This window comes from Babesia microti, chromosome II, assembly GCF_000691945.2.
Source record: "Babesia microti strain RI chromosome II, complete genome".
Lineage (NCBI taxonomy): Eukaryota > Apicomplexa > Aconoidasida > Piroplasmida > Babesiidae > Babesia > Babesia microti.
Genome location: NC_027206.1, coordinates 703588 through 719090, shown reverse-complemented (window position 1 = coordinate 719090; position 15503 = coordinate 703588). Strand labels below are relative to the sequence as shown.

The following is a 15503-nucleotide window of genomic DNA, read 5'->3' as shown; positions in this document are numbered from 1 at the left end:
TATATATGTCGCAATAACAATTGCTGCATATCAATTTTAAATTCATAGTGTAATAAAAATCATGAAGTCACAGAGTGAACAATAATCAGTGCCAATACAGTGTCGTGTCTAAGTATGTGGTAGTTTTGTTGTGATATAGGAAATGTAGTATTGTATATTCACATCACTTATATTATATTTCCAATTATATACAGCACTGTGTTTTATGCAAAATATAAACTATTTGGATTATTAGTGATCCGATAACTTTGGTGTGATGTTTAATGGACAGCATCCCTTTTGCAAGAAGATTTGTTGCGGAGTCTCCGACCCTCTTCTCGTCAATATCGCAGATATAGGTTTTAACCTGGCAATTCAACTAATAAATACGCATTCTAAATTGATACTCCAAACACTCTATGCCAAAATTGACGAATTTGTTAGTTTGATTGATGATTCCAAGCTAGAACTTGCTTTGGCAAGGTTGTCTGCTGATTTGCCTTTAGCTCATTTGGCCAAAACCATACTATATCACAATAATATTAACTCATCAAATTCAACAACAGCTGCCACTATTACTACGACCAAAAATGGAGTTTATCTGGAAAATTCTAATAAGTTGCCAGATAGATTAAATCTGCCAGTATTTTACAAGGACTTGTTGAACAAGAAAAGTCTACTCACTGCACAAAATATTTCAAATTACTACCATGCAATTGCCAGACTTTTCGGCTCCCCCTCAATCCATTTATATCTAAAGCAGCTGCAACAATTCTCTACATCACAAATTGCAATTGAAAAAGAGCTATATAGTTCATTCAAAAAAGTAACTCTAGAATACTTCGAGTCCACAAAAATCCAGTTTACAACATATTTAACACATTTATCATCAAAAATTGGACCCCAAAATTTATTGTGTTTATCGCAAGAATCCAATCAGTTACTTAAGGGTTTAATGCCCCTGGGCATTAGGAATTTTGTTAAAATCCACCAAGTTGGACAGGGCGCTTATGGTGATGTTTGGTTGGCAGAGGATATTGTCAACCAACGCACTGTAGCCCTTAAGAAGTTGAAGTTGAATGAGGAAAGGGAGGGATTTCCTAAGACTTCCATAAGGGAGATTTTGCTACTAAACTCACTGAAACACAAGAACATAGTAAATTTACTTGGCATTGTACACTCTAATACATCAAAAGTGAATGTGTGGATGGTATTTGAATACATGCCATTTGATTTAAGCGGTTACATTGAGGCGCTTAGGGATTCTAGGGATAAGAGAGAGAAGTTTATTCGTCCTGCTACTTGGTTTTCCACTGGAGAAGTTAAAAATATAATGCTACAATTGTTTAGAGCACTAGCTCACTGCCACAAGAATAATGTGATTCATAGAGATTTGAAAAGTGCGAATATGCTTATTAGCAATGATGGTACTATGAAGTTGGCTGATTTTGGTCTTGCAAGGTTCATCCCTTTAGGCAAGGGCGTCCTAACTAATAGGGTGGTGACTTTGTGGTACAGGCCACCGGAATTGTTACTGGGAAGTGAAACCTATGATGCCAGTATTGACATATGGAGTGCCGGCTGTATTATGGCGGAGCTGCTTTGCGGTACTCCATTATTTGCCGCAGATAAGGAGCCACTTATGCTAAAAATTATGGCGGAGCGTCTAAATCTACCGTCCAAATCTGAGATAAACCATCTGTCAACTTTACCTCTGTGGAACAATAAATCTCTAAACCCGTTGCATCCAGAAAAAATTGGATGTATTGTTCCTAGGGCTGCTGAGTTTGAAAAACTATTTAAGACCCGCAATGAAATCGGTGATGATGGTTGGGATTTGCTCAAGTCAATGCTCAGATGGGATTCAAACGATCGTATATCAGCTTCAGACGCACTATTGCATCCTTGGTTCAAAAATCCACCTTGCATTGAACCTCTCAAAGATCGTCCAAATGTGCGTGCTGCACATAGTTTTATGACAAAAAATCAACGGAAGAGAGAAATGGCTCAGCCTGTTTCAAAGAAACACGAAACTTATGTAAAGCATGCGCTAGCCGGTCACTTGCGTAACGTTAGCATGGGCGAAAGTAAAGTTGAGGATGAAGAGGATGCTAAAAAGAGGAAGAGAGCAGAACTGTTTTTGAACATAAACAATTGACGTGCTTTCTTAGTTCTAAGCATAATTTTGTAATTTTCACTCTAATTGCTGGTAACCTACGGATAAATATTAATTCACATACTGTAATAGTGCCTAATACTGTTTATATTGTATATAAATAATTCATATGTATTGGTAGTTTGATAAGCTTAAAAATGCGTAATAATTATTTTTGTTGCAATATAAAATTATTTGAAATTTTAAATTTTTACTTTAGAAAATATGTGACATGGACAGCATAGATACACTTGGATTAAGTAAACGGTTGTAATATCAATTAATATCTATTAGATTGTGTGAAATTTGTTTCTAAAATGTATATACATGGTATAACACTTAAATCAATTTGATAGTTACGTTATGTGATCTCAGTTATTAGTACCGATTGATTATATTATATATAAATAATTATTTTCGCCATTTACATCTTACAGGTACTTATTTTAGCCATGTGACACTCAATCATGATCATTACACAATTTAAATACATTTATACTGTTTAATTGTGTATTGATTTTATATGGATAATTACAACGATTATTCAATACCAACATTTAATGTCATATTAACAAATGAATTCGTACATATATGTTTAGAATCACATATATACTGTACATTCCGTATTTATTATTTGATTATAACTTCTAGTTATGTAGCAAACGATCATAAGTCAATATATAATTTAAAATGATTAAAGTGGTAATCGTCTCAATACACAGTTTCAATGACACATTCGTACACATTAAACAAAGTAGATATTAGATAATCTAACCTATTTAAACAGTTATAGCATAGGCAATAATTCATAAATAATATGTAATATAATATTGTCATGGTCACGGGTAATAGTACAGAGCAGCATCAATGATAAGTGCAAATAGGTGCTTGCAGCTTCAATATGATGAGCCAGTTATGCTGTTGTTTGGGCAGAGATGTAAGGAAAATCACTGATACAGTCTATTTATAAAAGAGGCATGAATAGGATCAAGAGAGAAGCATTGGAGACTATTTCGGGAATAAACTTTTTGAATTCTATAAGCTCACCCAGAGATGACATTGAGGAGTTTGACCGAGCATTTAAGAATAATGACATCCCATCGCTCATTAAATTGTGCAATTCTAACCAACCTGTAAGTAAGAAATGAATTCAGATTGGTAAGGTACAGAGTAAGCTCCACCCCTGGGCAAAAAACCCAGATACTGTGGGAGCTCTTGCAACAATAAAAATCGCAATGATAGCGTCACACTGTGAAAAAATTAACAGCAGTACTAATGATACTGAAATTTCAGAAAGTGATTTGGCCTTTGCACAAAAGTTTTTGGACGATATTATTGATTTTTCAGGCATTTGCGTACTAGTGAGGAATTTGGGTTCTGAAGAGGTTGACAAAAGTCAATGTGCCTTGGTGGCACTTTCATTCTTGTCAGTACAAAGTGGGGTGATATTTATTTAGGTTTGGAAATTTGCCAAGAGATACATGACTATGGAGCCATGTCTGAACTGGTGGAACTGATGGATTCTGACAATCCTGGGGTTAGATCAGCTGCAGTCATAGTTGCTAGGAATATATATCAACTAAGTGTGGATTATAGAAGGGAATTTATCGAGTTAGAAGGGTTAGACAAGTTGATACGTACACTAAAAGGGTAATCCAAAATATACATTTAGACCTCCGAATGAATCTCCTCAATTTACTATCTTAGAAACGCTATACTACATACAGGATTTAGTTGTTGATGAGGAAGGAGTTATTATGGAAATTGCAAATTCATTAACTCCCTATGTCAAACAGCTGATTTTCTCATATACAAACAACTCAAATCCAGACATTGCACTGGCCGCCACTGAACTCAAGAATTGCATTCTTTAGGCAATTTCCCAAACATATTTATATAGAGTTTGTATTGGAATATAATCTTCAATAAAAGTTAGGGCAAAATAGAAGAATTTATCGCTGAAATAAATAAAAAATGTAGAGTCAATAAAATATAGAATGCAGTGGCAAAACTAATACAGTTTAAATGCTTGTATGTAATATTATTTAATGTAAAAATTTTGTTGTGGAATTTAACAAAATATTTTTTGTAATTTTATGAATTAATCACTGCCAAATATATAGTGCCATCACAACATAACAATATATTAGTCATAACATAAAATTAATGATCATCACATGATAACGAATACCGTGTAATATTCAATACAATATTTGTAAATTAAAAAATTGATTGTAAAGTACTCATTTATGTATAATTTTTCCAAGTACGCCTATGATAACTCGGTTAATATGTAAGTTAGACTCCTACACTTCAAAAGATGATTATTTAAGACATGAATTTCATGCATATAAATGATTAGTTGTTCGATTAGATTTTTAAAAAAAACATTATCGGATATTTTAAAAATAATTACACTAACGCTAGTTAGTATCAATCAAGATTCAGTTTTTTAGCTTTCAAAAGCTGATCTGAGAATTCAGATATGGACTTATGGCCCCTAACCTCCTTATTAAGCTGTGGCATACATACTAATTGTCACTTCTCCTACCTATATTGAAGTCAGAAGCATAAAGTTCGTGGATATCCCTTAGATACTTATTTTGTATCTTTCTACGGTCCCTAAACAAAGCTTCCAATATTACACCCTAGATAATCTGTTTTTGTTACTTTCTCTAGCGCCTTTTTTATCACAGGATCGTCCGATATCACTTTCGATATTTCGATGTCATTATCTGATTCAGATATAATGACGTACCTATGGGGAAAATAATCTGGTTGACAATTATATATGAGCAATCAATACATTCCCTAGCTAACGCTTGCACCAAACGCTCTGTCTCATAGACACTCAGGAATTCTGGAATACAAACACACACAAAAGTTGTTAGTTCTGCATTTTCTAGTTGTTCCTTGATATCCTTAAGCGACTTTTTCATGATGTTCAGCTGCTCGAACATCTTATCATTAGATGCACCCCCTGAAACCACTGAGAACATCTATATCAAATACAGTGTTACTTTAAAAATGCCGCTAATAGGACTTTCAAGTTCGATTAAGTAATCCATTGCCGTATCAATCATTTTGGGGAAATGAATCAATCGAAGGGTATGACCAGTGGGAGCAGTGTCGAAAATAATTACAGAATATTTCATACTGTGCACAGAACGCATCAGTTCCGCGAAGGAAAATGCTTCGTCAATCCCGGGAACAGACTGTAAAATTTGCGGCACAATCTTCATGAAACCACGGGTCTCAGTAAATTCATATTGAGAGTCTACACGCGAGGATGGATCAATTTCCTGTGTAAATTTTGCTCGATATAAAAAAATTTTAATATGAAAATAATTCATATTGTTAATATGTTGAGTTAAAAACATACCATTGCGAAAATATTGTCGAATCCCTTAACTTTCGTAGGAGTATGCGAAAATTTTTGCCCAAAAGCATCACTCAAATTATGTGCAGGATCAGTAGATAATATTAATACCTAAGTTAATTTACGTATAATGTAATATGTCCTTCCCAACTTGATAAAATTGAGAAGATTCTTCAATACAATCAATGTGATTTACATACACTATCCCTAACTTTGGAAAGTTGGATTGCAAGGGAGCAAGAAATTGTAGTTTTACCAACTCCGCCTTTTCCACTCACAAAAATCCACCTAAGAGTGGTCTGGGATACTAGACCTGATATATCTCCGCACAAGTAAGCCATCGGTATGGACTCATTACACCCGACATCATTACTGGCACATGTCTCCTTTAGATTTTTGATTTGTTTCACAATTAAATGATACCAAAAAACCGAATAATTTACACATATCCATGTACAACTATATTGGTTGTAAAATTTTACAATTAACTATATTGAAGCGCCTATTTGGAACACTTCTGTCTGGTAAAAGTGTCAAACAGATTAATTACACCGAAATTAATCGCAAACGGATTCGTGATAGGGAAAGACTACGCATTATAGATAGAATGTCTATCAAAGATCTCCCCAATACTGGGCCTGGGTATATTCCCTTACCCGAATCAATTGGTGCTGGCTCAGATACTACTCATGGCTTAATGCACTACACAAAGATTTTGACCAACAATAATCCGCCTCAAGCGCATATTTATAGGCTTATTAATCCCCTAGGTTATTTAAAAGTATCGAAGCTAGGTACCCGCTCCATAGCCACCATACTTTCCCTTTACATACGATATCATCCAACTAACCACTCCTCAATTAAGAACGTTCTTAAAGAAATAATTAGGAGGTTTGATGAATTAGACACATGCGAGCTAGCTCATATTGCTTATTCATTGAGTGGTGTTGATAAATTGAAGTATGATGGATTGATTGAAAATTTCACCAATCGTATATTGCTGCATAGGTATTGGCATTTCAATTTCTCAGAATTGGCCAAATTATTATACTTCTCAACTAAACAACGTAATAGCATTCTGTTTGATAAATGTCTATTGCACGTATTCGATACTGAAATGGATTGTTCTATCCCATACTCTATGATTAATAGTGCACATTTGATTGCAAAATCATTAGAATCAATTGATCCACAATACTTACCTAATTATTATACGCTACTGGAAAGTATTACTAATAAGTGCAACGATATATTGTGCGAATTTAATGACAAACTGAATGATTATCTGGCCAAGTATATACAAAATAGATCGCAAAATATAGTATTTGATTTGAGTACCAATGATATAGAGACATTACAATTGAAACATTTAATGCAATATTTGAGATTTTGTACCGATTTAGGATATAGAAATGTCAAATACAACACTTTGCTGAACGAATATATCGCAAAATTGTTGCAAATAACTAACCCTCATAAAATAGTATCCACTGCTACAGCATATGGCAAGGTTGTTAGGAATTTCCATCAGCCAATACACGCCTTTATCGCATATTATCATAATAATCAACTTAAGAAGCAGTACTTTCCCACAGTAAACGATCTTATAGAATCTATACTCATTACTAAATCTAACAAAGTAATTGCCAATGAATATGTTAAAATTTTGAACAATTTACCAAAGGATATATCCATTAGGAGGATATTAAAGGCTAATAAGCAACTTCTTTATGACAATTTCTCATTGAATGAACATGTTTCTAAACTTTTAACAGTTGATGATATTAACACTGAACTTCTAGGTGAATCAAATTACTATGGATACTATCAATTGGCTAAATCTAACGGAATAAATGTTAGTACTTTTAATAGGAATATTATCGCATTTAAAGATGAAGACCTGGAATCATTGGTAAACGAAATCAATCAGAATATGAAAAATGATGGCGACTATAGATTTGCTATTAGACGTAAAGATACTATTTACAACCAGTGTTTATCTGTCATAGTGAGTAATGAAGTTGACGTTGAAAAGAATATAGATACTTTATCTGCAATACTAACAGTTGCTAATGAGATATCTTGGTCATTTACCATGAGCCAATCTAGACACCTGCTGTACGTTGTGCTTGACAATCTTAATAAATTTAACAAATCGCCGATACTGGTTAAAAGTTGCTTTTACCGCTTGTACAATACAATTTTACTAGCTCAATTGCCGTTATTTCGCTTGCATCATCAAACGTACCAATTATCGCTATTATACAAGCTGATACAGCATGATCAATGCATAAGAGAATCTATTAAAGATTTGGGTTTGGAGTTTTTTAATTATACTAACTTTACCATCAGTAGGAACAAATGGCAACCAATTGGACCTCTAGTCGCAGCCAATTGGTTTGCTAAGCTATCTGATTTGGATTCGGATTCAGTGGATGTTGATTATGGGTTGGGGGCTTATCGGAAAGTTGAGATATTAGGTCATCCTTTAAAAAATCACGGATTGGACATATTATTTAGTAAATCATTTGATTTACTAAATAAAAATTATTCTAACAACGATTTTACTAGATTCATTAGTGATAAGCCAGAAATAATCAAATTAGTTATCGAAGGCACACTCAAATACATATGATTTTTTAATTACATTTTCTGTAATTTTACCGATATAAATAGTATGTTCATATATTCAATTATTTGATAAAATATAAGAAATTCTTTACAAATTCGTAGCTCTTATTGTGTGATAACTATGGGCTCCAGATTAGTGCAATAGTGGGTATGGGTTAGGAGGACTATTCAGAGTTGTCCATGGGGACCAATATAAATGTGACCCATGAGGATATAGTTTCCAATTCATTTTATCGCAAAATCCTCGATTATATCTCAAAATACACTAATTCTGATAATTCTTCTAAGAATGTGAAGGCTGCTATTGCGACAGTTGCTGGATTCTATACAGAGTTCTATGAACGAGGGTTTGAGAAATTGGATTTAGCAATTTTAGACACATCTGATCTGCTAAATTCTGTATTATGGCCACTAGTCCAGTTGATAACAGGAGATGGGAAAAAAATTGGTAAAGATTTTGATTCTGTTATCTTGCTTGCGGTCTGGCTCAAAGGGGCAAATCCAGAGGCAGTTGATCAACGTTTCGGTAGTGAATTCATGGCACCATTTCTATACCGCTCCACCTCAATTCTCATCAGAAAACTGCTATTGCTCACAAATAACAATAAACATTCTGTTAAACTGATAGAGACATTACTCGAATGCCGTGTATTATTACGGTTTTTGATAGATTGTTTTCAGAACTTCGAATATGAATCACTGCGTAAATGTTGTTTATCAATTGTATCTCCTCTGATTTGGTATCACTTACCATCATGTTATAGGAGTATTAAATTGTTTGGAAGGCACGAAATGTGGTCCAAACTTTATGCACGTGTAATAGCTAACACCAACAAATTGTGCGAAAAAATTAAGAAATCAGTCGAATTTTCAGCGATTATAGAGGGAAATGTGCATTATGATCTGGAAAATGTGGTAATTAATAGGGATTTCATCCATATTTTGTTGAAGATTTTTATGTACCTACTAGACCTGAGTAAGGAAGATGACAATTTTGATTCCACCGTCGTCACACCTGAATTTCAGAGTAAAATTATGCTACTAGAGACAATACTTGAACTATTTAATGATTTGATCAGCCAGATGCCTACCCGTCGCATAATAAAACCTCTGTTAGATGCAAATTTTTTTCTCGTCCTTTGCAAAAGATCGCCCATGTACTCTCATTTACAGGGGACTTACTTCAAAAAAATGACAGATATATTGGACTTCTACCTCTCATTTCCAATAAGCGAGGAAACAGGCCTTCCAATTGAATATGACAAACAATTATCGGAGCACTACAAACGATTTGAACAATTTCAAAAGATTATCTTTCACGAATTTAAGCATGTAGATTTGCTAGAGAACATGCATTTGGAGTCAGTAAACACTTTCAGTACGGAGAAATTGGAGGCATTGTTCGACAAGTTGAAATTGAAAGTATTGCTAGATTTAACATCTAAGCTGGAGATTGTTTATTTAGACGATTTGTCACAGCAAAAGGGTGAAGATAATTACGAGGAGGATAAATCAGGGTTAGAGTTGATTGTGCCATTTAAAATAGATATTAAACGTACTAACAAGGAGATCAAAAGTTTTTTAACTTTTTTGTTAGTAAACTACTTATCAAAACCAGCAGATCCCAAGTTGCGAATAATAAATGATCCCGTGTATCCCAATGAAGATTATTTGTGGAACTCTGGTAGTATACCAGTAAACACAGCATACGTAGATTATTCATCTCTTCCCTTACCAAAATTGACTTTACAGTATCTATCTGTTTACGATTACCTATATCGTAACTACCAATTGTACAGGTTGGAGGCAGGTTACCAAATTAAGAGTGACCTAGAGGAAACAATTTACAGGATGAAACCCGTTTGTTCATTGGGTCTGAATGGAAAATTTACTGCTGAACAATTGAGGGGGTATAGAGACTCACAAACGGTGGCAAATACTAGATTTTTAAATGCTTCAAGAATGGGCATAAGGCTTGAAAGTGTTGTTATAACGAATGTATACAAACCGCAAGTTGGTATTGATGCTATCCCTAAAGTTACTGCCGATTTGTACGTTGATCTATCGGAACTTACCGATTATACATTCCGAGATGATTGGGATTCCTTACGCACGTATGATGTTCTGTTTCTAGTGAGTATCGCTGCCCCCCTTGAGTTTACAGAAAAACGGATAGAACAAATGAATATTGATGAAATACCACTTAATCTTGGTATTATGGGCGTAAGAGGGGCTCAAATAATTTCAATAGCTGACGAAAATGGTATGATATTTTCAGATTCAAATCCCTACGAGCCAAAACTCCCGAGTGGAACAAAGCGTTGTATCTCTGTATATCTGGACTATGCTCAGTATGAGCTAGACCTAAAGGAGGACATTGAAGGTATTTACTCCAATTGTAATCTCTTACTGAGGAGGCATGCTCGGTTTAATAATTTTAAATCGACTCTGGATACCATCAAAGGATTGGTTTCGAACCCTGGGTCGCTGGCATCCTGGCTCGAACCATTTTTTTTGGGTTACGGTCACCCCAACTCGCTGAAATATTTTGCCTCTAACCTTGACACTCCGGCACTCACACTCAATTGGTTAAATATACTACACGACCTACAGCATTTAGTCAGTTCATTCCCCAGCATCTTGTATTATGAATTAGGTCAGGAATTTGATGTTAATAAGTTGCAACAAATAAATGTCTCCAACATAACATTCAAAACAATTGTTAAACATGACAATGGGATTAAGTTTAAGGTGAAGAAGAACATACCACTGCAATATGTACAATTGGTAGTTGATAACATAATATCCTACGAGTACTCTGATCAGCCTGCCAGTTTTCAGGCTAAATTGATACCTAAAGAAACAAAAAATACTAAGGTTACTATCAAAGGGTACCTAGACTTCACACTTGAAATACACAACTGTACGGTGGAAATGCATGGTATAGTATTTGAACACAACAATAAGATTTACAATCCCATATGGCGTGCTGAAATGGAATCGAACATTAATGAACTTGAAAATAATTTATTCACAACTCATCCATTATATCCTAATACAAATTATCCTCTAAAGGGCATACACATTGGCACAACTTCTAGTGACATACCGTTACATATTAGGCTGACAGATAGGCAGGTGGAGGCAATTTACTCCGCAGTGCAGTGCGGAATGACTTGTATAATGGGCCCTCCTGGTACGGGTAAAACAGATGTTGTGGCGCAGGCAATTAATATTTTGTATACAAACTATCCCAATGAAAAGATCGTTGTATTGGCCCATTCTAATCAGTGTTTGAATGATATTTTTGAAAAAATTTTACAGAGTAAATATGTAGATCAGAGATATCTAGTAAGACTTGGGATGGGAGAGAGGAAGTTGGATTTGCAATATGGACAAGATTTTGGCAAATGGGGAAGGGTTAACTATATGCTCCAGTCACGATTAGATCTGCTAGAGTACGTAGGCAAGTTAGCTAAAAAACTTCGCGTCGAAGGTGATGTGGATTACACTGTTCAATTAGCACTCCAGTTCTACCAGACCCACATAATACACCGATTGATTGACTATAAATCGCTGCTTCTTGAAAATAAAACATACGATGAGGTTCTACTAGATATGAGATTGGATTGTTGTATATACTCCAGAAATGGACTTAATCAGTTGGGTATTGATCCCAAAATGGTTGGGTTTTGTGAATATCTGTTCTTAAGTTCGATTAAAACTCAATTTAGCGTGGATGGTCCATTGAAGGCATGGGCTGAGTCCCTAGAAAATTTTTCCAGTTATGGTTCCATTAAGGACAATATTTTACAAATAGACATGAATTTTGAAGGTATTTTCAAGTTTGTATGCATAAATAATTATGCTATAATACACCCTCAGCACGCATTGTCACTGCTAAACCTTCCAAAATATGTCGTTTTTAACCCATTTGACCGTGATGATTTCATGAAAATACAAGATATCATCCCCTTAATTGATGAGTTGGATTTTACCTTAAGCAAGCCACCCGCAGTAAATTGTTACCCAGTCACTACCGTATTGGATACCTTCTGCAAATTAAAGGAATGTCTACCTTTTGAGGTGTTGAGGAGTAATACGGACAGAGGGCATTATTTAATCACTCGACATGCTAGAATTGTGGCAATGACTTGTACTCATGCTGCAATTGCGAGGGAGCGATTAATTGAATCAAATTTTACCTATGATACTTTAGTGATGGAGGAAGCAGCTCAAGTGTTGGAGATTGAAACATTCATACCCCTAACCCTTCAGTTACAGGGTGATAAATTGAAGAGGATCGTCCTAATTGGTGATAACAGACAATTGCCTCCGATAATACAAAATCGTACAGTTGCTAGTTATTGCAAACTAGACCAATCCTTTTATACTAGGGTAATTAGGCTTCAACATCCATGCATACTACTTAACTCCCAGGGCAGATCTCGACCCGAAATTGTATCATTATATTCGCATTATTACCCTGAACCAATTGGTAATGTAGGCTTGGAAAGGGAGGAATTTGGTAGAGATAATTTAGGTTTCAGATATAATTACCAATTCATAAATGTGGACAGTGAACGTGGTGAGTCTTGTCCAATTCCACATTTCTACCAGAACCTAGAAGAGGCAGAATATGTTATTGCGTTATTCACTTACATGAGAATGATTGGTTATGATTCCAACAAAATTACAATACTTACCACGTATAATGGGCAAAGAGCATTAATTGAAGATGTGATGAAGCATAAATGCGCGTGGAATCCACGTGTGGGAACTTGCGCTGTATCCACCGTTGACAAATTTCAGGGTCAACAAAATGACTACATAATTATATCTTTGGTGAGAACTAGAATGGTAGGTCACATTCGTGACCCAAGAAGGTTAACTGTGGCATTGTCCCGTGCCAGGTTGGGGCTGTATATATTTGGCAAATGGGATCTGTTTTACAATTGCTATGAGATCCGTCAGACATTGGACAAGTTGGCCTTTGAGAATAAACTGGTTTTGGATGATAATAAATGTGGGGAATCTCAACCGCATGTAATCGATAATTGCGAACAGTTGCAAAAGATTGTCCAACAAATGCAGTGAAGCGGTTTTATCGCAAATAATATGTCTGTATGCCATAACAATTACTATTTATAAGACAGTTTTTTTTGCTAATTCTTGAGTTACTTACCATATGTAATTACCAGCTTCAGCTAGTCCGCGATACTTGTAGAATGTTTGTCCTAGTAGCAGTCAATCAATTATTCGAAGCTAGTTTGTTTACCAAGTTAAAATTGAGTTGTGGATTAAAGGTACTATTATGATCAAAAACGCCATGGGAAGCATGCATCGTAATAAATTAATATACTAACCAATTTAGATAAATGTTTATATAAATAATCATATTATTTACATCAGCTAAAATCATTTGATATACGAATACAATAGTAGAATCGCAGTCTATTATAAAAGGTGAATATTTATGGAATTAAAACATATTTGTGAAAAAAACGATATAATTAGTTAAAATTGTATAGACTAACAGTTATTTAATTATGTATGATCCGCTAAGAGCAGCAACTAAGTAATTAATATGAGATTGAATTATTAACTCTACTAACAAATGGAAGTAAATATATCATTTATCGAATATTTCGTATAAATAGTATAAATTTGATACTAGCGAAAGGATGTTCTAGTGATAAAAATAGGATGAGTATTTAAAAAAAAATTATCCTACTTATTGTTAGAAGCAAAAACTAGTTATTTAATTCCGTTAACATAATGTCTTGTAATCTATTAAAAATAAAATTTTAACAAATTATATTAGGAGGTGCACTACAAGTGTATGAAGCAGGTCTTGGCCTGTCGAATAGTTGAGAATGGCAGCGTGATTGCGGAATACACTAGTCTACCCCAAAACTCTCAACACGATCTAGCATTTAAAATAGAAATCCAACTAAAGTAATACACAATTAATCAAGCGAATATTGGGAAAACGTTAATCCTGCCGATTCAGTTGGGCAACTTCAAATCGATAACATCATAATCATACACGTATGACTTTAATAATGTAGATTTTGTATAAAGGGAACGCTTTTGTTGCTGCCTGTCAATCACATGCGGATGTTCCTTCAGTTAAAAATCTTTTGGACGACATTTGCAAGGCATATTTTGCCAAACTCAAGTGTGAAAATAAGGATAAAACTATTGCCAGCACTAAGCTATTGTCCAAGTATATAGTATGTTATGTGATCACACAGGAGGAGTACAATTATACCATTGGGAAGATTAACAAGATCGAAAATAATCTAGAAGTAGCTACTAAAACAATTAAGGATAACATAAGTAATTCACAATCGACATGTAGACAGTGTACTAGAGCGCGGAGAATTGATTGATTCTCTTATTGACAAATCACAGACTCTAATTACACATACCAATAGATTTAAAGTCTCCTCTAGAAGGGAAAGATACTCACTTTTAGGAGGGTCTTTAATTCAAAAGGCTGTCATTGCATCACTTACTATCGTTTCCACAGTTTTCATTTACCGAACAATTTTCTACTAGCACAAGGTACTCAACAAAATGTCGTTTGTTAGATTTTCGAGTACAAACTCTTTATTTGGTCCCAAAATGCTTATAAATAGTGCCACGCTTCCTAGATTGTTAACCATTAGTCGGTTTAATTCAAGCAATTTGCCAACTATAAAAGATGCGCGTGGTTATTTCAAGATGGGTATAATGTTTCCCGTTATGTTAGCTAGCGGAATTGGTATCACTCATCGCTACTTCTCTAGGGAGCTTGACGAAATCTTTGGCGAGTTCAACCAGCCCATATTCGGCTTTACTGGGGGCATGTCTGTGGGTATTGTAATAGGTTTATTGCTGGGTGTAAACTACTACGAGTTCTTCAGTGGCACTTTTGCCGCTATGAAGAATATTTTCATGTGGCTCATAGGCGAGGATGTCACTGAGCACCCAGATAAGGATAAAAAGGCATAGTAACAATGAGTGTTAATTTTCACTATGTATAGCAATTTAGCAAATATAAATTCATGAAACTTGTCCTTAATTCAATTTGTAGTGTATGGATGACCGACAAACTTGCACGTATAAACGTGTTTAGTGCGTAGGTGGATGTATGAGGATGCAATCGTGAATTGGTCTGAAATTCTATTTTTATTGCACAGTCAACGTATCTCATTTCATAATGGAATTCACAGCTAATTTGTCTGGGGGAAAATTGCGTTGTGGTTGAAAATGTTTAACAATTCAGGGTAATATGGCAACTATTGGCACATACGTGATTAATGGAATACTTGTAATGTTCATTAAAAACAACAGTAATAAATAAATAAATAA

At 34.7% G+C, this 15503-nt stretch overlaps 6 protein-coding genes across 6 annotated transcripts; 5 read left to right on the top strand and 1 right to left on the bottom strand.

The window, feature by feature from the left end:
* Positions 1-256: 256 nt before the first annotated feature.
* BMR1_02g01980 (Protein tyrosine kinase) lies at positions 257-2137 on the top strand (the record flags this gene model as incomplete). Its single annotated transcript, XM_012792709.1, has 1 exon — positions 257-2137. The coding sequence occupies one exon, from the start codon at positions 257-259 to the stop codon at positions 2135-2137; it is 1881 nt and encodes a 626-aa protein (XP_012648163.1).
* On the top strand, positions 3036-4008 carry BMR1_02g01975 (armadillo-domain containing rhoptry protein (ARO); the record flags this gene model as incomplete). Its single annotated transcript, XM_021481527.1, has 5 exons — positions 3036-3071; positions 3094-3267; positions 3289-3571; positions 3592-3784; positions 3807-4008. 5 exons carry the CDS (start codon positions 3036-3038, stop codon positions 4006-4008), a joined length of 888 nt encoding a protein of 295 aa, XP_021338160.1.
* BMR1_02g01970 (arsenite-transporting ATPase) lies at positions 4568-5854 on the bottom strand (the record flags this gene model as incomplete). The annotated part of the gene is made up of 7 exons (XM_021481526.1): positions 4568-4665; positions 4686-4782; positions 4805-4869; positions 4893-5133; positions 5155-5436; positions 5517-5624; positions 5714-5854. 7 exons carry the CDS (start codon positions 5852-5854, stop codon positions 4568-4570), a joined length of 1032 nt encoding a protein of 343 aa, XP_021338159.1.
* Positions 5965-8148, top strand: BMR1_02g01965 (hypothetical protein; the record flags this gene model as incomplete). The annotated part of the gene is made up of 1 exon (XM_012792706.2): positions 5965-8148. One exon carries the CDS (start codon positions 5965-5967, stop codon positions 8146-8148), a length of 2184 nt encoding a protein of 727 aa, XP_012648160.2.
* On the top strand, positions 8325-13241 carry BMR1_02g01960 (intron-binding protein aquarius; the record flags this gene model as incomplete). The annotated part of the gene is made up of 1 exon (XM_012792705.1): positions 8325-13241. One exon carries the CDS (start codon positions 8325-8327, stop codon positions 13239-13241), a length of 4917 nt encoding a protein of 1638 aa, XP_012648159.1.
* BMR1_02g01955 (hypothetical protein) lies at positions 13987-14708 on the top strand (the record flags this gene model as incomplete). The annotated part of the gene is made up of 5 exons (XM_021481525.1): positions 13987-14102; positions 14123-14195; positions 14216-14380; positions 14402-14486; positions 14509-14708. 5 exons carry the CDS (start codon positions 13987-13989, stop codon positions 14706-14708), a joined length of 639 nt encoding a protein of 212 aa, XP_021338158.1.